Source organism: Bacillus rossius, chromosome 12 (assembly GCF_032445375.1).
Source record: "Bacillus rossius redtenbacheri isolate Brsri chromosome 12, Brsri_v3, whole genome shotgun sequence".
NCBI classification, from domain to species: domain Eukaryota; kingdom Metazoa; phylum Arthropoda; class Insecta; order Phasmatodea; family Bacillidae; genus Bacillus; species Bacillus rossius.
In genome coordinates, this window is record NC_086339.1 from 27,084,449 (window position 1) to 27,109,144 (window position 24,696).

Sequence of the window (24,696 nt, forward strand, 5' to 3'; positions counted from 1 at the left end):
CCAACCTAAAAGTCGTTTAACTTTTCGAAAGTAAATGTTGGCAATCTTGATTTTTCTTTTCTGGTTGTTCGTTTCTGGGATTATTCACCATAATATGTTTACGAATATTTAATTTTCAATACGGAACAACCAAACACACAATGTTAAAATGTTTCATTATTTGCATAAAAAATTAAAAACTGCATAGTCGCAAAGTAAGAGCGTTGAAAATTATAACCTCTGTTTCAATTACAAAAAAAAATACCCATGTTCATACGTCCGCACATGTGCACATGACAGCCATGTTTATATCATTGCTAAAAGATGATTCATCACTGTCAAAATTTATGCTCATAAAATTCTGAACTAAGAATGTTTGTAAAATTGCTATTGAAGTGAAATTTGTTGAGGGGACTACAAATTTCGAGCGTTACGAAAATTCCGATCGCATGAGGGGAATAGTTAGGTGCGTTGTGGTGGAACCGGGTGAAAAGGAGACGGCAGGTGAGAGGTAGAAATTAACGCAGCATACTTGCACACTTGCATACTTGCATACTTGCATACTTGCATACTTGTCAATGGCATAATTTAATGCCCGCATACTTGCATTTTTTTTTATCTGTGACCTCAGCCAAAGAGAACTATGTTTCCTATACCTGATAATATAATAGGCAAGAAGTTTCACTTCTTTTGGGTTCGGACTCCACGCAAACGTTTTTTAAAATTTAAGAGGGGTCGTTACCACAACGCCGAACGTACAATAACGCCGAATACCATAACGCCGAATGCCAAATTGACCGCAACGCCGACAGCTATAAAACTGCTATGTACCACAACGCCGAAATACAGTAACGCCGAAAAATGTTGCTGCGGGGAGGGGGGGCCACAGGAGCAAAATGAAAAACAACTGAATGAATTTGTGTACTAACCTTACCTAACCTAACCTTTGTGGCAGTCCTGCAATGACATTTTTCGGCGTTAATGTATTTCGGCTTTGAGGTAATTCGGCGTTGCGGTACACAGCAGTTTTCTAGCTGTCGGCGTTGTAGTCAATTTGGCATTCGGTGTTATGGTTTTCGGCGTTATTGTACGTTCGGCGTTGTGGTATTTCGGCGTTGTGGTGCGTCCACAAATTTAAGTCAATATGTTTAAAAAAATTCTGTTTTCTTCATTTTTAAAACTTTTTTTATTTAAATGCAGTTTTTGGACATACGCCATTGCAGTTTTGCACTGTTTGTCATGGAAAAATTCCGAAGAAAAAAAATTAGAACATAAAAAAATTCACAGAAAACAAGACTGAATCAGCTGATGTCGGCCAAACGGAAACAACTTCAACTTAAGGAACTTCAACGGAATTCTTGTGCTGTCTGATATTTTGTCCGTGCTGTCGTCGTTGTGTTGTTCTTAATACGTGTCTAGTTTCATCGTTGGTTCCGTTTGTCCGACCCAGTTTCGTTTTCTGTGATTATTATATTCATTTTTTCTCCTCGGAATTTTTCCATGACAAACAGTCCAAAACTGCAATGGCGTGTGTCCAAAAAAAAAATTGCATTAAATCAAAATTCACCATTGCATGTATCATTTACAGAACGTATTATTTTTTTTTTTTCGATGTTGACATTTGCCAACCACAAAAATTGTTTTAGTGGTAATATTGCTCCTATACAGTGCGAGGGGTTCTGGGTTCGAGTCCCGGGTAAGGCATGGGTGTTAATTTACATTGAGAGATTTGATTGCTACGATTCGAGGGCATCATACCAGAAGGGCGTATCAACGAAAATGCAAGTTTACAGGGGATTATGCACATACGCCCATCTAGCATGACCTGATTTCCTTTCCTTATTATATATGCCATAATGTAATAGTTCACCACCACCTAATCTAATCGCATTGACCATGCGCCCTTCTGCCACAACATTTGTCACATTATTAGATACCCTTACGCCAATTATCTCGATATTGCAAAAAGTGTTGATACGCCCTTCTGGTATGATGGCCTCGATATGATAAAGCTTCGAATAAGGACATAGTTCTGGTTGTGTGCGAAAGCAGTTAACCACGCAAACACAAAAAAAAATGCTCCTATACAGTGGCGCCCCCATGACAATGGCCGTGTCAACGAGGCAGTATAATTAGCCGGAGGTCGCGAGCGGGCAAGGGAAAAGGGGTAACCGAAGGGCGGGAGGGGAGGTTAGGCCTGGAGAGTGGAGGGGAGAGCGCGGCGTCTTGGCCGCCCAGTGCCGCGACAGAGACCCCTAGCCGGGGTTTACCGCCGCAGTGGTGGCCCGCGATGGACGACGAGAAGACAAGATGGCGGCGGCTGCGGGCGGCGCTGGGTCACGTGGGGCTGCTGCTCACGCTCACCGTCTACACGGCCGCCGGAGGGCTCGTGAGTTCTTTCCATTGCCGGGACTGAGACCTGGGTTTTGGCCCAGCTGCTAGACACAAGTTTTCATAATGAATTACTAAACACAGATTGTGAGAAGTTATGCATGAGCTATTATCAGGCAAACAAACCAGCGAAAATACATTCACAGAACGCATCGAAAGCGTCAATGCTGCTATCCTTGGCCGTACGTGGGCGGAGGATCGAGTGTCGTCTGGACATCCGGAGGGCAACAAAAGGGGCTCACATTGAGACGGTGTGATTAGAAAACAAACTTTGGGACGCGCGGAACATAATGGTGAAAACCGCTACCGTTCATCTCTTCCCGTTTGGTTGTAGTAACGGCATGTAATGGTAACGGGGCTTTATGGACATTCTGTATTGGTAGCCACATATTGGCATACCAGAAGTTTTTGCAGCTCCTAATAATTTATATAGAACATGATTTTTTTTTATTACAAAACAACATTAAGTATTTTTCGCACAGTTTAAAAAGAGTCGTCAAGTAGTTAAATTTAACATTATAAACCTAACACTTTGGAACTGGACCTCCGGTCCGAGTTTTTTTGCTAGTAGTTACGGGCCCACCTAACAGATAAACGTCACATCGCGTAAAACATGGTTTCAGTTTCCACTGTAAGAGTCGTACCTCTCTATCTCCCTCCTTGTTCTGTGAGTTCTAGTGGCTGGCTTACACTAGACCAGGAATTTAGTCGAGTGGTTCAGTGAAATGACCAAACAAAAAATAATTATTACTACCGTGGTCGTAGCCGAGAATTGTTGAAGAGGGAATTTATAAAATATATATTTTGGATTGACCTGTTTCCGAGGGTTTTGGTATGCTTCCCCTGAACTAAAAAAAAAAAACGTTTACAGTGGACCCTTCAGTGCTTTTTTAATACCTGAAATTATTAAATAAAAATGTTCACTCGTGAAAGGTAGTTTCTTACATTATGTAACACTGATTGTCATGTTAATGTCCTAATAGGTACGTGTTTAAAGGCACCACTACTCATTTTGCATAGTCAATGGCCAAACATTAGAACATTTTTGAGATATTTTAAGTCGGTTAATGAGGTGCATTATTGAGGAAAAAAGTCTGGATTTAGAGAGGGGGGTGGTCCCATCCTGCCCATTTCTGACTGTGCCCTTGATTGATAACGATGACAACTTATTTTTACCTGACGTATTGCCAGATTGGCTAAGTTAATGGTTGGTTAGGTTAACCACGTTAATGATACGTAAAATCTTGATAATTTTTCCTTATTGCGTATCCAGTTGTATTTTAACAATTATTTTAAATAAAGTAATTGGACGTGTTTGTGATGCAATGTATAATTAATAAAATATGTTTGTTTTTGAGAATGTGTAAAACTCTGAGAATCATTTTTCTCGAGAGTAATTGTTGTATGCAACATATCCAATTGCATTTTGAATTAAACAATCAAAACAAAGTAAGCAGTAGAATGTGGTTGTGATTTGAAACTGTACAATAAACAAAATAGTAGGCTACTGATTTCGAAGGTATGCGTTATAAAGCTTTGATATAAACTGGATATGCGATAAGGAACATTGATCATATATTTTTGCAATGGTTTTATTGTTAAAAATTTGAGTGAGCTGATCCAGTAAAATAAATAGTGGACTTTCAAGCAGCTTTGGTAGCTCAAAAGTAGAATTTGCTTTGCAAAATAAAATAAAAAATATTGCAGGTATCTTTCGCGTGGAAGATTTCTATGATGGTAAAAATCCCTTTGAGCTTTGACTTGTTACACATATATAGGTACTCTGAATTTTTTCTGACGCGATGGAATATTGTACAATTTTATTAGATGAATTGGTCATTATATTAAATGATTTGAGTAATGTCTTGGTAGGTAGACCTGCGTGTAGAAATTTTTAACTCAATTTCAAAATTTATTAATTTAGCTTATAAACCAAATTGCATTATATTTCAAACATTTCTAAAAGATTATTAAATAATTTACGTCATGGAAGAATGTATCATTGCAAAAGGTAATCTAAGGTTAAACTTGCTTTTCTGCGTTCATTAACTAAAGACGGATGCATTAATATTCGTTTGTTCACAATCAAAATAATTTTATTAAATTCTACAGGATTTTTGGCTTATCGATAAAAGTTATATTTGTAGTTGGCTTTTTTTTTTTAGCACCTAAATAATATTCCTGATGTTTGGACTTTTAAATCCCCTCGCCACGCGAGGTTTAGAGATGACCATGAACATAGGGGAAATGGGGCACAAATCGGCCACGGTATTTGCCTGGTGTAATCCGGGGAAACAATGGAACATCGATTTCAGGGTCAATGAACTTTATTCGAACCCGGGTCCTCTGTTAGTGCGAGTCCATTTCATTTCACCATTCCGCCACCTAGTCACCCTTGGTGAACGACAGTATGGATAATAAAGAAACATTGCCAATTAATGCTAAAGTATGAGTGAAATTTTTGTCCCGTGATTGTTTTATTATGAGTTATGATGCATAATATATGCTTATGTTTACAAATTCTCTCTCTCTCTCTCTATATATATATATATATATATATATATATATATGTGTGTGTGTGTGTGTGTATACACTGTTAAAAATATTCAAAATAAATTACAAAGAACGCTGGTAAACAATTATCCAGGGATCTTCGTATATTTACGGTAATGCTGAGTTAACGCATTTTAAACATGAATCAACAAAATAATCTCATTAAATGTTTAACAAAACATTCGGAATCTGGTTGAATATACAGCAAAAAAAAAAAAAAAAAAATTCCTTCCGCGTCTTGTGTTAACCTTGTTAACAACGAAATGCTAACTCGAAGTCTGTATAAGTAGTAGTTTCTATGAATATCCAGTTATTTGAAATTCGGAATAACTCTTCGTTTATTTCCATTTAATTCTTCGTTGATAAATCCGTAAATTTACTGTAATTTCTGACATTGCACACACAAATGTAAAAAACGTGTCGCTATAACTAACTAAATTAAGTTCTAATCCGTCCTTAAATTTAAATGTAATGGGGAAATATTACGTTAAAAAAAAATTGGTTGTCTGTAAAGTCGGTTTACGGACGATAGTTTAATGTGACGTCATAACAAAACATTGATGAAATTATTGCATACTTTCATGAATAAAATTGAATCATTTTTATTGATTTATCACTATTTTTTATGGATACAAAGAAGGAGTGAAATGAAATCTACAATTTAATTGATAAATTTACTTTTGTTTGCACTCATTAAGCCAAATATGTTTATTACTTGAACGAAGACATTATTTTAACTATAACTTTTATACATGTTTGCTATTTAACTTCTTCCAATCTGTGTTATTCTGTTAAGGATAGGATGATGATAGGAAAAGTAGGAAACGAATGGGAGTGTTTCAAGTTTAATGTGCCTCGAAAAAGTCAAATCGATGGTGGTTACAATCGAGTGGAAGAGAGATAGATGCGGCGCAAGCGTACAATGAGCGTAACGGGACACAGAGTAACGGGACAATGTGCGTAACGGGACACTTTTTCGTGCGTGCAACCGGCGTTCATCGATTTATTTACGGCACGTCAAAAAATCCAAATCTATATGAAACCCACTGGTGACGTGCGCAAATACTTCACGATCTTAAAATGACACGAATGTGTGAACTTGTAAATGATGCGAGTGACCACATGTATAATCGCTGTGTAGTGGAGGTACCACCTACCTTGGTAGCTATACACTTAAATACGGTTACGATCACTACGATGCAATTTTTGTGAATCCATACGGCATCGAGTTGTTTTTTTTTTTCCATGGGGGAAAACGCTAATCTTGCCTGGCTACGATTGTGTTCACGTGTAATGTTGGGGCACGTGACATTGTGGGATGGGAAGAAAAACTAAAAAGTATTTGGAAGAGATCATCCACCCGTAAGCACACCATTTTTCGAAGGTATCTATAGGTACAATCACCAAAGTCACGAAAAAGTAAAGCAACTGAAAGACTGGTCACGGAAAATTTCCCGAAATAAACGGTATCAGTGCTGGAAGTAACCAAACTGTCCTTCCACGCAGGCTTTTGCAAACATGCATGTTTGTAATTTTTTTTTGCATAGTTCCATATTAAATATAAATAGTACCTACTTGTAGACGTTCCACTTACGGAAATTGTCTCCAAAAAAAGGTTCAGCGAATCGTTAGGCATACTGTGAACTGCAAATCTATTTCGTATCATCTTCATTTTTACTGATTATAAGTATATGAAAATAGCTTTGATACAAAAATATGCAAAAAAAATTAGGTAAATATGTAGTTGGGCGGTATTTGCGAAACAAAATTTTAAAAATCCGAAAATACCTTTATTATATGCTCTTCAACTTCCTCTTTTCATTAAAAGCGGCGGAGATAAGAAATTCCAAATACTTTAGGAGATACCGAATTTTTTAATTTTGCAATACAAGACCTGTGGAACCATTCGAGCGACACCATTTTTGTTATTTTGCCGTGTGTTCGTGAATACGTGAATCGTCAATGCGTAATTAATAAAATGGTTAAAATGGTTGATTAGGTCAGGTCAGTTACATTATTAATACTTTCAAACTAAGCCGACATTAAAAATAATGTGAATTAATTTTAATTATTCTTTAGTTTTAAATTATTTATAATGTAACTGACCTTACCTAACAAACCCGTAACAAAGGATGCACAGTAACAACTCACGTAAATTTATTTTGTTATTACAATTTGGAACATTAAAAACTCACAGAATGTAACACGATAATGATAAACGAATTCCCAGAACGACTACAACATCTAATGATCAAATGGCGTGGATGACAGTTGTAATTATACATCGTTTTGAACAATAAATGAATAAATAATCACCTATTGGTTCATTTGAATTTTGGCCAATCACACAACTATCACGTGACGACATTCTCCAATGAAAAAAATTCATACTCGTAAACGTAAAACGTAAACAAGAAACAAGGATGAAGCCGCATTAATGCACATTATTGTGATGAAATTTAAAAAATTCGATATCTCCTAAAGTATTTGGAATTTCTTATCTCCGCCGCTTTTAATGAAAACAGGAAGTTGAAGAGCATATAATGAAGGTATTTTCGGATTTTTAACATTTTTTTTCGCAAATACCGCTGAACTACATTATGATGAAATTTAAAAATTCGATATCTCCTAAAGTATTTTGAATTTCTTATCTCCGCCGGTTGTTTTGAAAAGAGGAAGTGAAAGAGCATCTAATAAAGGTATTTTCGGATTTTTAAAAATTTTTTCGCAAATACCGCCCAACTACATATTTACCAAAAATTATAAAATGTTTAGAATATTGTTTAGTAGGCTTTTTGTGGACACCACGGTTTTAGAATTATAACCGAATGCTAATTTTTTTTAAATGTAAAATCATATTTTTTTCGTATTAGGTGTAGTATTAGAATAGGGGGAGACACTTGATAGATAAATAAATAAATAAATAAATAAATATATATAATATGAAGTAATTGAGAGACACTTGTCTCAGGGTGTTCAAATCACATGGTTACAGTAAAGCCAAATTTTCCCCCTTCAGGTTCGCTAACACAAGCTCATGTAAGTTTCTTATTCCTACAGAGGACCGAAATATCCATTACTGTGCCTAAGGGCCTATAGTTTCATTTATAGCGCGTGGCGCCAGGGGCGAAGTAGCTCGCGGGAGGAATAGTTTGGTTGATAGTTTAGACCGGTGTTCAAAGGCAGGCTTGGATTTGAGGAGCTATTTTTGCAGTGTTTAGTCTACGAGGCATAAACTGTGGACGCTGCACTCTGTATCTATTATTCTACACGAAACAAGCAGAAAAGAAAACAGCAATGATTACGTAAACAGTGATAGGGGGGATGGGAAGCCTACAACTCACATAGTTTCGGTTCCCTACCACGTTGTTGCAACTTCGTATTTCTCTCAAAAATTGAAATTAAAAAAATCGAAGGGCTAGGTTAGGTCAGTCACAACATGCTTGTTTTCATTGGAAACTTCTGATTTAGCGGCTGAAGTGACGTTAATACCAAAACGCAAAACTTCGGAAATCTTCGGAAATTCTTGCAGGGAACCGAAACTATGTGAGTTGTTGGCTTCCCTGGAGGGGGGGGGGGGGGGGAGGATATGCTACAGCCGCTACCAGCATGCTGGGTCGCCGGGATTAATGGAATGCGACCGGGACAGTAGTTCATGAAACTAGGCGTGTAAATCCAAGTATCGTTGTACTTAGTTTTTCATTAAATTCGTTGCCTTCAAATCTTATTACCCAATACGTTCTTGACTTCCTTGAAACGTTTTAGGTTTTAGTTGGGGAGAAAATTTCAATGTTTCGATCTTTCTGCAAAAAAAAATCCGTGCATTCGTTTTGTTCCCGTGTACAGAATAATTCACACAGTTTATTAAAAAATAAAATACTATTATTTGTTTTATGTGTACACGGAATTTAATGTTATATCAAGGCTTCCTACTGAATTTATTTTTCTTTGTTTGAATTTTTTAATGTAAAATAATTAATTTGTAGGCACTTTCATAAAATATATTACTTAATATAAGATTGAGTGAAGTTATAAATCCGCGTTGCAATGCTTTACGGTTATTGATAGATTGTATGTAATGATAACCACATTTTCGGAATCGTTAAAGATACCAAAATAAAATAGACAAAATTAATCCTAGAGATAGAATTTAATTGTTATATATTTTTTTCTATTTTTAAGTTGGTACCATCAGCAATATGAGCTAGACAAATATTTGGTAAAGTATTTTTTTTTTTACTTTAGATTAGATTAATGTACCTAATTTAACAGAAAATTTATTTCATACTTAACAATTCGAAAATCGCAGACAATTAGTTTTATTTAGTTGTGGTATACCTAGTACACTTGCATTTGTGTGTTTTTCAATTTAAGAACTCGGAATTTAATGATTTTGTTGCCTTCAATTGGTAGTACGACATTTAAATTCTAAGATACGTAGTTGAAATATAAGTAAAACTTTAAATTATAATTTTTTTAAGTATTGTAAATTATGTGCGGAGTTCATTTATAATATTCTTGGAACAACTAACTTGCAAATCGTGTGGCTGGTGTTTTTGGATAAATAATTTACATTATGTGCATATTATCAGTCATAATAAAATTAGATGCATAGGTAGTTATGATAGATAATTTTTTTTTCGAAATTGGGATTAGTAGCAATTTTTTTTGTTGTTCACTTGGTTCTATTAATACTAGAATAGTTTGTATATCTACTAATTATTTGAGATTTATTGCTATTTTACTTTTATCTAATACAGACATTTATTTAAAATAGTATCTTCATTTTACATTACAAGTAAATGTACATCTTGAATATCATTGGTGTTGGGAGGCGAAAGAACTCGGCTTGTGACATTTACTGGGTTAATAAACGCAGTAGTAAAACGTTGTATCAACGGCAGTTTATGCTTTGTGTACAGATACTGTCCAAGCACCCACAAAACTTCAAATGAGAGACTGGTAATATTTAAGCAAGGCTCGTGCACAGGCACTTGAAGATGTCCCTGGTGTTAAGATTTCAGGAAAGAGATTTTTCGAGATCCCCCACGGACAGTTTTATCTGGCCGGTAAATATTTTGCCAGCAATATGGGCAAAGATAAAAATAACATGCCTTAAAGTTTACGACCTTAACCTTTATACAAACCATGATACGCGATGCTTGCAGTCTGGCAAAAAAAAAAAAAAAAAAGACTCGTCCCCTTTTATCAGTTCCGGGTGTCTGCAAACTAAAAAAAAGGGGGGGGGGGGTTCCATTACTTCGTGTAATTTTTGGTCTAGAATAGATTAATCGATGAGAAAAAAACTTGGAATCACAATAGCGAAGGACGCGATGCGACCGAAAAATATTGCGTTATAATGAAAATGGCGATTTTTACACACGTGGTAAAAAAAAAACTATAATGGGTCAGAATTTGACCAAAAAATTTCTGCTGCAGTTTCATTACGAAAAAATAGGTTGAAAACATTTAAAACGACTTAGGTATAGTAAGTTATTTCCAAGGCTGTTGTTGTACGCCTTTGAATTAGGGCTGAACAACATTTTAAATAAAGGATAAAGTATATAAGATTGAACACTACATTATGTTTAATTAAATGAATTTCTACAACAAGAATTTTGTCGCTGTAGCAAAATTATTTCTTTGAAATTAAAGAGTTTACCACAAAATGTTTCAATGAAATTAAATTTCTACAACCACAAACTTCGTGTAGATTGTACAACTTGATTTAGCTTGAAATAATCCAGATGATCAGTGTTCGATCTTAAATACTTTTTTCTATTGTTTACAATAAAAATGCTTTTCAGCCCAAACTTCTAAGACGTACACCAACAATTTATACCAAAGGTCGTGTAGAGGTTTTCAACTTATTTTGTCGTGATGAATCTGCAGCAAAAGTCGAATTCAGACTCACTCTGTAGCTATGTGAAATGTTTTGTCATGTCATACGCACTAAACACAAAGACAGCCATCAGCGTATAGAGATTTTTTTTAATCGGCATGTTTTTAAAGAAGTAGGCCTATGCATAATGTAAATCTAACATAATTCAATAAAATCTATGTGCGAGTACACAAAAAGATATTGCAGATAAATTAAGGCACAAAACCTTTGAAAATATACGAATAATAATAATATTTCCAATGCACCAGTATGATCATCTTCCAAAAACTACATCTTGGAGCTCATTTCAGTTAACGTTGCTCTCTTGAAACGAAATAATAAACGATTGAATAAATTATTTTTTTTTCGGGAAGTCTTGAGTTCCTTCGAAATTCGTCACGCCGGCTGTCTGAGATGTGTTAAGGGATTGGTAAAAAAATTGTTTTACTCGCGTCTCGTGCATCAGTCTCATCTATCAACACTTAATGATTTCAGCTTCAGCGCATCACTACCTTGATTAGTGTCAGCTACGAAGCCTAGTTTAAAATGAATTGAATCATCATATATTTGGGATGGGCCAGTCAAATCCTTAAATACCATCAAATCCTTAGTATTCGAAGGATTCGGTTTTCAAAGGAAAAATATTCGAGTAAATAAAGTAAAATAAAAGAATCTACCCTGATAATCTCTGAAGTTTAATAGGTCTGTTTTATTTTCTTCCTTAATACCTATCCTGTATATCATTCCCCAATATAGTGTACTTTTAATGGGCACTTACATAAATTAAATTAAAATATATATTGATTCTGGAAAATTAACGTGTGAAACAAATTGACTGGTTCAACACCATGGTTAATATTTTTTTTTAATTTCTTGTACACTTTATTTTATTTTTGACCCTTGAGACCTAACACTCGGTTGCAAGGGGTAAATCGAGGTACTCTTTGGGATTCGAATTCGATATTTGGATTCGAGGAAATTTGGATTCGCCCATAAATTTATAAATAAAATTTTTAAAAGAAATTCGTTCTTCAGCTGTTTATCGGGAATTTGAAGGTTGAACGAAAATACAGCAATGGCGAGTAAGTAAGGGGGAAAAATTTAGCAGGCAAATTTACTCGCTGTAAAAATGTGAATTTCAAGTTACTTAATAAGTCACTGAGGTTCAAATGAACGTGTTTGGACAGAATGTATGGATTCTCAGACGAGTAGCTAGTAAATGCTATCTAAGTAATCTAGGCATTGGGTTGGTTTCACCCACAGAGATGAGGAAATTAATGTAGTATAATTTGTTGTTTTTAATGGGAAAATATATGGATGCTTTTTTTACATTTATTACCTCAAGCAATATTTTGAAATGAGTTAAAATATTTTAATTTATGTTTAAGAATAAGTGTTATAGTAAAACATGCACTACCTACTTTATTCAACTGGTTCAATGTAAAACTTTTTTGTTTCGTTGTAACTGTATTTATTTTCAGTTTATTTTATTATGCTGTTTGTGAAACTATCACATTTTAGGTATCGCCCTTTCTGTTGCTTAAAATTCGATTAAGAAAAATCATTTTACAATTGTAAAATGATTTTTAATATAAGCGAAAAAATTGTACATTGTTATATAATAAATTGACACAATACAATATATTTTACATTAGGGATATGATAGGGGGAGATGCCAAACATTAATCTTTCTACCTCACTTTCAAACGCTTTGCGCGCAGATGGAATACGATGATAGGCGTATCAGAAGAAATTAATTGATAGACTTATCAGTAGAATAAAATACGTATCGGTGGATTGCATTTATAGACTTATCAGGAGAATAAAATAAGTATCGGTGGAATGCATTGATTGACGTATCGGTGGAATGCTTTGATTGACGTATCGGTGGAATGCTTTGATTGACGTATCGGTGGAATGCTTTGATTGACGTATCGGTGGAATGCTTTGATTGACGTATCGGTGGAATGCTTTGATTGACGTATCGGTGGAATGCCTTGATTGACGTATTGGTGGAATGCCTTGATTGACGTATCGGTGGAATGCTTTGATTGACGTATCGGTGGGATACGATGACAAAAGCGACGAAATACCGGGATGTAAGGATCAATATATTGTTTGTAAGGGACCGGCGGCCCACGATAACAGAGGATCGGTGGGACATCTGAACAGAAGCGGGCGACACAGGCCTGGCTTGATTGGCCAGCGGGAACTGTTCGCCGCTCCCCGCTGGAGGTCGCAGCTGTGTCAACACGCCGCCTTAATGGGGCTCGCGGAAGGAAGTGGCTCACGTAGGTGGTGAGTAGGGGGGTTGGGGGGGGGGGGGAGCTGGTAAATTTACCCCGGCCCATTAAACCAAGCCACCGCCACGCCCCCCGCATCTTCTTCCGTTATTCCGCCTTTAATTAACTCATGAATTGCTGGGTTTTTTTCCCCTTCTCAATCTTTGCAGAGCTTCCGCGCTCGTACATATCACGTTTAAAATGAAACTCTAAAATAAAATAAAAACTCCGCACAATATTACGGGTTAATTAACTTGCTCACTAATTTAGGTTTGCAGCGATCTAGAGTAAGGTCAAGAACACTATGTCCAGAATACATTTCTTTTTGAAGAAATATTTCTCACGACAGTCATAAACGCGTATTACGTAGTATATCCTCAAATTAATAATTATAGTTATATTTGTGATTTTGCATTTCACTACGAGCCGGCTGCCCTGCCAGAGAAACAGACTGTGTGTTAGTGTGTGTGTTTGAGGTGATATGAGATGAATTGGTGGTGGAAACAAGAACACCCGGAGAAAAACCCACGGTCCACGTCCACGACGTTTCCACGCGAGAAAATCCGCCGAAATCGCCTCACAAACAATTGTTCAAAATTCTATTTTTACAAAAAATATTTTCTTTGTTTTGTTAAAGTTCGTTATTTTATGCCCTTATGGACCCTCCCCTACCAACACACAAGTGGTTGCATTCCGGAAAATGCCTTCCCCCTGCTTCTGTTGGATTCCAATGCTTCTACCACCCCCACCCCCACCCTTTTATGCTATGGGATGGATAAGCTTTTGGACCGTTATCGATTCCCTCCGCCATCAGCGATGTTTAGTTTTATGTCTCTGGCTCTGTAATAACCAACTGCCGACCGACGAGACGTAAATAAAACGGGAAGCCTAAGATGTAGGCTACATCAAGTTCTGTCCCTGCCCGAACACGCCCGAATATTCACCTTCGGCCAACCTCGGGTTTATTTATACTATATATTTATATTTCTCCGTTTATCTTAATGTAGCTATACTAACCTAACTAACCGTCCATAGTGTTTTAAAGTGTTTTAATGTAGCTAACCTAACCGACCACTTTTAATATTTGAATTCATTTTTCTGCGCAAAAATAAAACAAATCCCGAGGTTGGCCGATGGTGAATATTCGGGCGTGTTCGGGCAGGGACAGAACATGATGTACATCTTAGGCTTCTCAAATAAAACACGCGTGGTGATCTTCACGGGTCTGATGGGGCGGCCTTGTAGCAGCAGTGCTTCCCCTCAGGATAAAACGCGACCATCGCTCCGGCCAGCCGAAGAATGCGTTGGGCGGAATGCGTCCGGGGGGGGGGGGGCGGGGGGGGGGGGGGGGGGGGTTGACCCCAAGAAAAACCTACCGATTCGCGGCAACGTCCACCACGTTTCCCCACGAGAAAAAAATCAACACATCCTGCCAGTCAAAACCTACGGGAATTCCGAACTCGGGCCGTAGCACTAACGACGAGACGTTTAAGCACAAATTTAAAATTAAAAATTATGTGACTTAAATCAGAAAATTTTCTCATTCATCGCAACTTTGATCACACCGCGAAGATGCTACCGTGTTCACCCGGAGTCTAACGCGATGTTCGTGCATGCTGTTACAAATTACAGTAATGTTAAGGACCCTTTCTAAACGAAGAATACACCTCAAACAAAACGAAGCCTTCTTTGGAGTTCCAGATAGCTGTAACTTCGTGAAAACACTACTTACGCCAATTCCTAATTATGTTTCGATGTATAAAAAAAAGCCAAAAATGCACACTAATGTTAAGGAAGAAATGTTTTGGCTGTGAAATTGAATATAGTTTTTTGGAAGTTTTTCCTAATACGTTCAGACAATTCTTCTGTGTTCATGTTCAAATAAAATAAACTTAGTATACACAAAGTACACACGAAGATACCTGGAATCTTCGCAAATTTTAAAAAAGTGGTCGGTTTTTAACAGCGTAATGAAGCTGAAGAGGATTCTCACTGACTTGCAACTGCAAAAATTTAAAAAAAATGTTAGTTTGAGAATGTTCGAGAGTTGTTTCAAGTGCTGGGCGAACTTGTGTTTACGTCTAGGAGCGTGGCCAGAGTCGTGAGGGCGGCTGGGTAAACAACTCCGTCGAAGAGCTTTTTTTTTTATTTTAACCCACGAGTCCACGGAGGCAGGAGTGATCGAGCGAGCCAATTTTTTTTCTAGTAGATCCAAGGCCAAATCGAACCTTGAAAAAATAAGTTTTCAAGCTATCGTACTTTACTTGTAGCCTATTTAAGACATCAATTTATTTTATTATATATTAGTTTCAACTTTAGAAAAAGCTCCAAAATTTACCACATGTTGAACACGCTGAACTTGGCAAAACAAAAGAAGTCGACATGACGTGATAAAAGTAGGGAAGCCTAAGATGTACAGTACATCAAGTTCTGTCCCTGCCCGAACACGCTCGAATATTCACCTTCGGCCAACCTCGGGTTTATTTAGATATATTTATATTTCTCTGTTTATTTTAATGTAGCTATACTAACCTAACCAACCGTCCATAGTGTTTTAAAGTGTTTTAATGTAGTTAACCTAACCAACCACTTTTAATATTTGAATTCATTTTTCCTGCGCAAAAATAAAACAAATCCCGATGTTGGCCGAAGGTGAATATTCGGGCGTGTTCAGGCAGGGACAGAACTTGATGTACATCTTAGGCTTCTTGATAAAAGTTATGACGTGCTAGCTGCAAGGGATCTCATTCCGTGGTTGGAAGTTTTGTGAAATATGCGTGAATTAGATATGTGTGTGTTATGCTACAGGGACAGAAGACTAAACAGCCCAGATATGCTTTTCTTCCATTTTATCATCGATATATCGCCTAAATAAAATGTTACAAAGCAGTAGGAAAAAAATTCAGGGCTGCTATACTATAACATACCGATTGTATACACATTTTGACCATTTGTTGTATATCTAGTTGATGAATAACTCGCATCATTTATATGCTAGCGAACATTTTTTTTTTTAAATTATAAGCTTGACTAAACCGCATTTATGTTTGTCAGGTTTGCGATTTTGTAGCAAACAAAAAACACAGAAATTTACTTTACTGTTTACTCTAAGCACGGAGGTATTAGTCAGTGGAGTAAAAGTCCTCAAGTTGAAAGGCTGGCTGGCTGGTCAGCAATTGATCAACAATACAAGCGTTATTTGTTATGAAAGTTAATGTTAGAAGTTTGTGTAATAGCGTTAAAAAATATATATATAAAAAAAGGAACCAGAGAAGGCAGAGTTTGGGTCCGCGCCGTATATTTTTTCATGAAAACGTCTGAATAAAACCATAAAAGTTTGGTAATGTAATTTAATTGTAAATCTCTGTAATACAATTGTTACATGATCCGTAGACGTTTGGACTGATGCTAGTAATTGTATGACCGATGGGCCAGCTATTAAATCATTTTGCGCCGTTTTTTTTTTAGTTTCTTTTTTCGACGTTTTATAGGCTTTTTGAGTTTTTTTTTTTTTTCGAAGCAAGCTTTCCCCATGACTTGGCGTTCTCTATGATTCCTAGCATATTTACGAGTCGCATGAGGTATCTTTAATTGCGTAAATTAAATTTAATAGGTACCGATTTAACTTATGTGGAGAATATTTTTACTGTCTAACTTTGTATCCTAGTAGTGCTCTGCAAGCTCTTCACAATGGCATCCGAATCAATGTCCCGGCTAAACGGGTTTCCACGCTACACCGATGTATAACTTCACACAAAGGTAATTCGTAACAATCACGCGCATGCGGCTACACTTGGTACGTGCATTAATTCCAATGTAAAAGGTTTGTGTAATTGTATGAGGATCTAACATGAGGCTTTTGCCCACGATTAAAACTAAATGTGTTAATTTAAATACTTGCTTCTTTAACCTTTGCATCTTGACTATCCTTGGCCATTATTAATTGGATCACACTTTTGAACACTGTTTACTCAGCTCATAGTATTATATTATTTTTTAAGGATTGTGTTACACGCGGTTGAAGGTTCTCGTGAAAATACTTCACCTGCTCACACTTTCCTATGAAGCTCATGGAAGCCTTCAACGTCACAGGAAAAAAACAAATACTGCGTGAAAAACATGTGGGCCCAACCATTGTTGACGCATTTATTAGACTCTTGGTTATTAGCGATTCAAATCTGACGGTAATTTTTGTCACGCTGGGAAGTTCGACCGACTAATCACTGCTAACGAGCGAATAGAAGTTTTCACGTCAAAAATAAATAAAACATTGCCAGGGCGGAATCGTGAAAACGCCGTCGAGAAGTGAAGATGTTAAACAACAAAGGAACTAGCGTTAAACCCCTTGATTACAACCACACAATAGAGGTTTTGCTATCCAATGTGGGAGAATGGTGGGAAGGGAGCGTTCTCATCTTGTTCTTCAATTATGAACGGGGCAAAGATTGGACTCGCCAACTGCGCTAACTTCTCGCCTCTACGATCGCACTCGCGGGGTGGTGGGGGGGGGGGGGGGGGGGGGGTGTAGGAGGGGGTGAATTTAGGCAATCAGGGTCGTGTCCCACGATGGTACTTCCGTGTATCTCCAGCGCAAACTTTGGAACTCGGCGCCTGACGATCGTGCAGAGCTAACTATTCCCGAAATCAACTTTGCCTGCGTCGTCATCTCGACACCACCGAGGTGACGATAGCGCTTTCGAACTGGAAACAACTGCTGCTGCCATTTTTGTGGCTGTAATCAAGTTTTAACGCTAGTTCCTTGCTGGCGTGTTGTTTAACATTTTCACTTCTCGACGACATTTTCACGATTCTGCCTAGCAAGGGGTTTTTTTTTTTTTTTTGTCACGTGAAAATTTCTATTTGCTCGTTACAGTGTCTGTCGAACTTCCCAGCGTGACAAAAATACCGTCAGATTTTAATCACTAATAACTACCGAGACTAATTATGCGTGTACAATGGTTGAGCTCACAATGTGTTTGTCACGCAGTATTTGTTTTACCTGTGACGTCATCGTACAGTGTAGACGCATGCTCGTGATTTTTACGAATTAGCTTTGTGAAAAGTTATACATTGGTGTAGCGTGAAAACGCTGTGGCTAAAACTGTCGGAAGTTTTTTTTTTTATGTGTGTGTGTCAACACCTCAGCTCTCGGTGGTAGGAGTAATTTCGTGAATGGAACTGAATACGCGGGTTAGGGAAGCCTTCTTTTCACAGACGAGAGAGCCAAACGTCCGATCGTGCATCTTCGGTTTTTTTTTTGGTTCATTGTAAATAAATATGGCGGTGTTGATAAATGACCATAAACAAGGCAACGGTATTTATTTGTAATTGTTTTTAGAGGAGTGTCCGTAAATGTTTATTTTGGACAACTCATGATAACTAATGGTCAATTAGGTTAGGTTAGCTACATTATAAATACTTTCAAACATTGAGGACGGTTGATTTGGTTTGGATAGCTACATTAAAAATACTGTGAAATCATGTAAACGGTTTCCTAGCGCTGGATAGCTACATATTAAAAAGTTATTTGCTAAGCAACCATAAAATGATTTTACAGTTTTTAATGTAGCTATACTTACCTAATGTAACCAACCATCCACAATATTTTAAAGTATTTATAATGTAGCTAACCTATGATGTATGTTAATGAATAATTTTAATAATGACATGTTATAAGTTAAACCCGCGCATTTGGAGAATAAATGCCCGCAAATTTCTCTCCTCCCCCCCCCCCCCCCATATAAATACACCTATTGTGGTAAGAAACAAAAAGCGAGCATGAACTTCGGGGAACTTCGGGTGTGTCTCTCTCGTCTGTGAAATGAAGTTTTCCACGCAGGTTACGGAAATGTGCAACCATGCCCTGCCATCTGTGTTGGATAGTGCGAACCTAAATTTGCAGTTTATAGTTTTAGGTAAATTTGTAGCCGTTGCCATGGTGCGACTTCCGGAAAATTGTTTATATAGTTTTTCGTTTCATGGTCCATAGATCCCTAAATGATCGTCAACACAAAAGTTTGTACCATCTTGTGGACACGATAATTGACGCAATTTTTCACAAATCACTGCCAAACTGATAACATAAAATCTAGTAGTACAAAATCTTGGTCGAGTTCGTTAGTAGGCGGTATACAACCAAACGGGTAGAAATGAGGAAGGTTTTTTTAAAAAAAAAAAAAAACATAAAATAGCTTTAACTCGTATAATAATATATCATATCCATTTTAACTTATTATAACTCGTACGAGTAATATCAAAATCTTTTGTCTGAATAAGTCTTTGATACGACCAACCATAACTGCAAGAAGTTGAAAAAACAAGGGTTGGAGAACAAAAATAATAATTAACTCCCTTCGTAGGCACAACATCGAATTTGTACAAATTTTGTATTAATTTTTTTTTTATCTAAAACTACTATCTGAAACCATTTTTGATAATATAAACCATTACTACAAGGGGTTTAAAAAACCTGGAGTTGAAATAAGAAAAAATAAAACTTCCAACCATGTACTCGATCGAATTAATGTTTATTTTTGTTTTATCTTTTTAAATATTGAATTTTTTTTACTAAAATAAATGTTACATCACAAATCATTACTGCAAGGGGTGGAAATAACAAGGCATGAAAGACAAAAAATCATTTTTTTGTAAAAATACTATTAAATCTATTATAATTTATTGTAAAACTCAACATTATCTACTACCTTGGCTGAAACAATTTTCAGTGAAACAAACAAATACCGTATAAACAGGCGTAGAAATTTTAAAAATTAAAACTTGCTTAGTATTAAATTCATCTGAATTTATTCATGACCATCTTAATATTATCTTAAACCTTTGTGCCAAAAAAATTTTATACGACCACGTATTAGTGCAAGGGATTAAAGTGTTAGGAGGTCAAAAACAATTGCATAACTACTTTAGTAGGCATAATATGAAATACTTTAAGACTATCAATGCTGGATGCATTAAGTTAAAAACATTCAAAACTTTTTCGCTGCATGGAATATGAGAAAAAAAATTAAATCGATATTTTTTGAATATTGGCGAACATATAGGATGTTATGTGGGTTAATTTAGTTCTTAAAATTTTCCAGGAGTGCATAAAAGTTTCCAAATTTTTTCCAGAATAAATAGGTACTTCATAATCTAGCTACGTCTATAGGCTTTGCCGAAAGGGATTTTATTAACTGTTCTATTGGTGAATAAAGCTGGATTCTCGGTGATCCCTTCGCCCGTCAGATCACATGCCCTGCGGCCAATCAGATGCTTATAAAGTTCCATCGTATATCCGTCCAAATCTTACCAATCTTAAACTTTCGACGGACAGATAAAATTATAACCTAAAATATGTCTGAAAGGCTTTGTCTTTAAAAAGCTTTTTGGATTGTTTGTATGTTTGGCTGCCTCCATATTATGTTTTCAACTTGTTTTGAAGTGTGTGTATTCGAAACAAAAATTCACCGAGACACAAATGTGTAATTAATAACGTTTGGTAGTTAGCAAAAAAAAAAAATATTAGATCCAAACAAAATTTTAATTGTTTATAACTACTCAAGCGTACATGATGGTCAAAATAATAAACCTTTTTACACGATCAAGTTTCTCAAATTTAAGCCTCCTTGTAATGTGACAACATCCAACGGCATCCGACGAGGAGAAAAAAAAAATATTGTGACAAAGACTTCTGGAGGGTTGTATTAATCGGTGGTCTAGTTGACGGACTCAATGGACCAAGAATTGAGACTTCGTACTATATATATATATATATATATATATATATATACACACACTAAGTAGCTTGGTGGGCGTACTTTACCCGAGTATTTCTACTCTACGTAAGAGTTCATAGTCCCGGCAGTGAAAGTTCTTACCAGTTAATTAAAAAAAAAAAAAATAAACGCAAAAGTGCAACACTTGTACCTGTAGACTGGTAGGGTCATGTGTATATTTTAATTTTATGTACCCCCCCCCCCCCCCTCTTCCAGCCCATAACCCCTGTGACTGGACAGCACTGAAGTGTCAGGGACGCGGACTCTAGCTCCGCCGTTTGATCTCGGGGGCGGGGCTGAGACACACGTGTGAGGCGGCGCGCTTCTTGTGCCGCCCGCGAGCGGTTAAATAATCTCCTGCCGCCGGCTCGGCCGCCTCAAACGGACCAGCTTCCCCCGACCCCTCCCTCCCTCGGGCCTCCAGCCGCTCACTACCACAGAGTTGTTGGTCCATTAAATCAGTTGATGCCTTGTAAGTTTGTAACTCCCGCCTCTCTCTCTCTCTCTCGCTTCACTGAGACACTCTTTCCTTCTCCACCGACAACATACACCACGGACGTCTGTGCTGCTTCCATCTGCTGCGGGGAAGAATTTCCCGCCTCTGTTTACACAACCCGCGCGAGGATCAATGTTTGTTTGCCGGCGTGGAAAATTTAAATGCTCTGCTTCGATAAACGCGGAAAAAAAAAAAAAAAAAAAGGAGCGTGCGACGGACTAAAACATTTGGCTTGAAACTAACTCAAGAAGTCATTGGCCCTTAGTTATTTGGCATCGCCACTTAACCCGTAAGTTATTTGGCATCGCCACTTAACCCGTAAGTTATTTGGCATCGCCACTTAACCCGTAAGTTATTTGGCATAGCCACTTAACCCGTAAGTTATTTGGCATAGCCACTTAACCCGTAAGTTATTTGGCATAGCCACTTAACCCGTAGGTTATTTTTCATAGCCACTTAACCCGTAGGTTATTTGGCATAGCCACTTAACCCGTAGGTTATTTGGCATAGCCACTTAACCCGTAGGTTATTTGGCATAGCCACTTAACCCGTAGGTTATTTGGCATAGCCACTTAACCCGTAGGTTATTTGGCATAGCCACTTAACCCGTAGGTTATTTGGCATAGCCACTTAACCCGTAGGTTATTTGGCATCGCCACTTAACCCGTAGGTTATTTGGCATCGGCACTTAACCCGTAGGTTATTTGGCATCGCCACTTAACCCGTAGGTTATTTGGCATCGCCACTTAACCCGTAGGTTATTTGGCATCGCCACTTAACCCGTAGGTTATTTGGCATCGCCACTTAACCCGTAGGTTATTTGGCATCGCCACTTAACCCGTAGGTTATTTGGCATCGCCACTTAACCCGTAGGTTATTTGGCATCGCCACTTAACCCGTAAGTTATTTGGCATCGCCACTTAACCCGTAAGTTATTTGGCATCGCCACTTAACCCGTAAGTTATTTGGCATCGCCACTTAACCTGTAAGTTATTTGGCATCGCCACTTAACCCGTAAGTTATTTGGCATCGCCACTTAACCCGTAAGTTATTTGGCATCGCCACTTAACCCGTAAGTTATTTGGCATCGCCACTTAACCCGTAAGTTATTTGGCATCGCCACTTAACCCGTAAGTTATTTGGCATCGCCACTTAACCCGTAAGTTATTTGGCATCGCCACTTAACCCGTAAGTTATTTGGCATCGCCACTTAAACTTAGCGTAATTTTTCACAATTAATTTGTTTGAGGTTGCTTCACCTTTGTTACTTACTTGATAAGCATAAGCGATCTTCCCCGATAACACAGTTGATAAGGATTTATAAAGTCCTTAATAAATCCTATCATCAAGAGTGTTGTCGTTTAGGCGAGGCTTAAAGTAATTTTATGCATCATATTTTGGACTATAACAAAGTAGTTATGGAGACGTGAAAGAAATTCGTCAAAGTACTACTTGTTTTCTCCCCTTGAAATACTACATACTACATGTGCAAACGACGAGTGAGTAGTGCGAGGCAGTGTTGGGACAAAGATGCGAGGTAAGAGAGGAGTATTAGGGAGACCCACTGTCGAATACAGCTCTAGTGGAGAGAATAAACTATGACCTAAATGAGTGATTATTTTGTGGACAGATATTTTAAGTTATTTCAGGGGGTTTTATGCAATGGGGAATTGTGATTTAATACAAAGTTTTGGACAAACGCCATTGCAGTTTTGCACTGTTGTTCACGGAAAAATATGAAATACTGAAAAATAAAAAATTAAAATGAAAACATAAATTCACAAAGAACAAGCCTAAATCACTTAAAGTCAAACAGATGGACCCAACGATGAAACTAAACCGGTATTATGGACAACACACAGACTGCAGCACCGACTAATATCGTAGGTTTCCTATGTTTAGTTTCATCGTTCGGTCCATCCGTTCGACATTAGCTGATTTAGGCTTGTTATCTGTGAATTTGTTAGTTTTTATTTATTATTTTACAGTATTGAATTTTTTCCATGACCCAGTATAAAATTGTAATGGCATATGCCCAAAAGAAAATTTAATTATATTAAGACATATAAATTATTATTTAATCAATAGTTTAAATAGTAGTTAATAAATAAAACGTTTTAATTGGGTTATCCTGTCTGATCCTATTTTCCCCTTCGTAACATCACTTTCCCCTTCGTAACATTATCTTCCCCCTCGTAACATTATAATAATTATAATAATTTTACACCTGCAATTGGGCATCCGCCCGGTGGCCAGGAATTCCCACCCCCAACTACCCTCACTCCTCCCCCCTCTGTAGCCTCCTTCGTAAGTCCTTCCCTCCTCCCAGATCCAGTGTCCTCCCCTCAAGCTCGTTCCAATCTCGCCCCGCCCTCACAAGGAATACCTGTCTTCCTCTCTCTGTCCGTCTCCATTCCCTCTGAATCTTCCACTCATGATCCCTCCTTCCTCGATACAGCCCTCTGTTCAACCTAGCTCCCAGCTTTCCCCAGCCCCCCTCCCTCCCACGAATTACCTTATTCATTCTCACCAGCCTTTCCACCTTCCTCCTTTCTTGCAGCGTGTCCCACCCCAGCTCCTTCATCATCACTGATGGTCTCGTAACATTATCTTCCCCCTCGTAACATTATCTTCCCCCTCGTAACATTATCTTCCCCCTCGTAACATTATCTTCCCCCTCGTAACATTATCTTCCCCCTCGTAACATTATCTTCCCCCATGTAACATTATCTTCCCGTTCGTAACATTATCTTCCCGTTCGTAACATTATCTTCCCGTTCGTAACATTATCTTCCCGTTCGTAACATTATCTTCCCGTTCCTAACATTATCTTCCCGTTCGTGTAACATTATCTTCCCGTTCGTGTAACATTATCTTCCCGTTCGTAACATCTTCCCGTTCGTAACACTATCTTCCCGTTCGTATAACATTATCTTCCCGTTCGTATAACATTATCTTCCCGTTCGTATAACATTATCTTCCCGTTCGTAACATTATCTTCCCGTTCGTAACATTATCTTCCCGTTCGTAACATTATCTTCCCGTTCGTAACATTATCTTCCCGTTCGTAACATTATCTTTCCATTCGTAACATTATCTTCCCGTTCGTAACATTATCTTCCCGTTCGTAACATTATCTTCCCGTTCGTAACATTATCTTCCCGTTCGTAACATTATCTTCCCGTTCGTAACATTATCTTCCCGTTCGTAACATTATCTTCCCGTTCGTAACATTATCTTCCCGTTCCTAACATTATCTTCCCGTTCGTAACATTATCTTCCCGTTCGTAACATTATCTTCCCGTTCGTAACATTATCTTCCCGTTCGTAACATTATCTTCC

The 24,696-nt window shown here is 37.5% G+C and overlaps 1 protein-coding gene across 1 annotated transcript in view; it reads left to right on the plus strand.

The window, feature by feature from the left end:
- Window positions 1-2,233: 2,233 nt before the first annotated feature.
- The window catches only part of LOC134537753 (TWiK family of potassium channels protein 7), a 53,739-nt gene continuing 31,276 nt past the window's right edge, over window positions 2,234-24,696 (plus strand). The window contains exon 1 of the mRNA XM_063378523.1: window positions 2,234-2,368. Coding sequence (XP_063234593.1) covers window positions 2,270-2,368 — 99 coding nt within the window. The 5' untranslated portion in view covers window positions 2,234-2,269. The remainder of the gene's footprint in view (window positions 2,369-24,696) is intronic.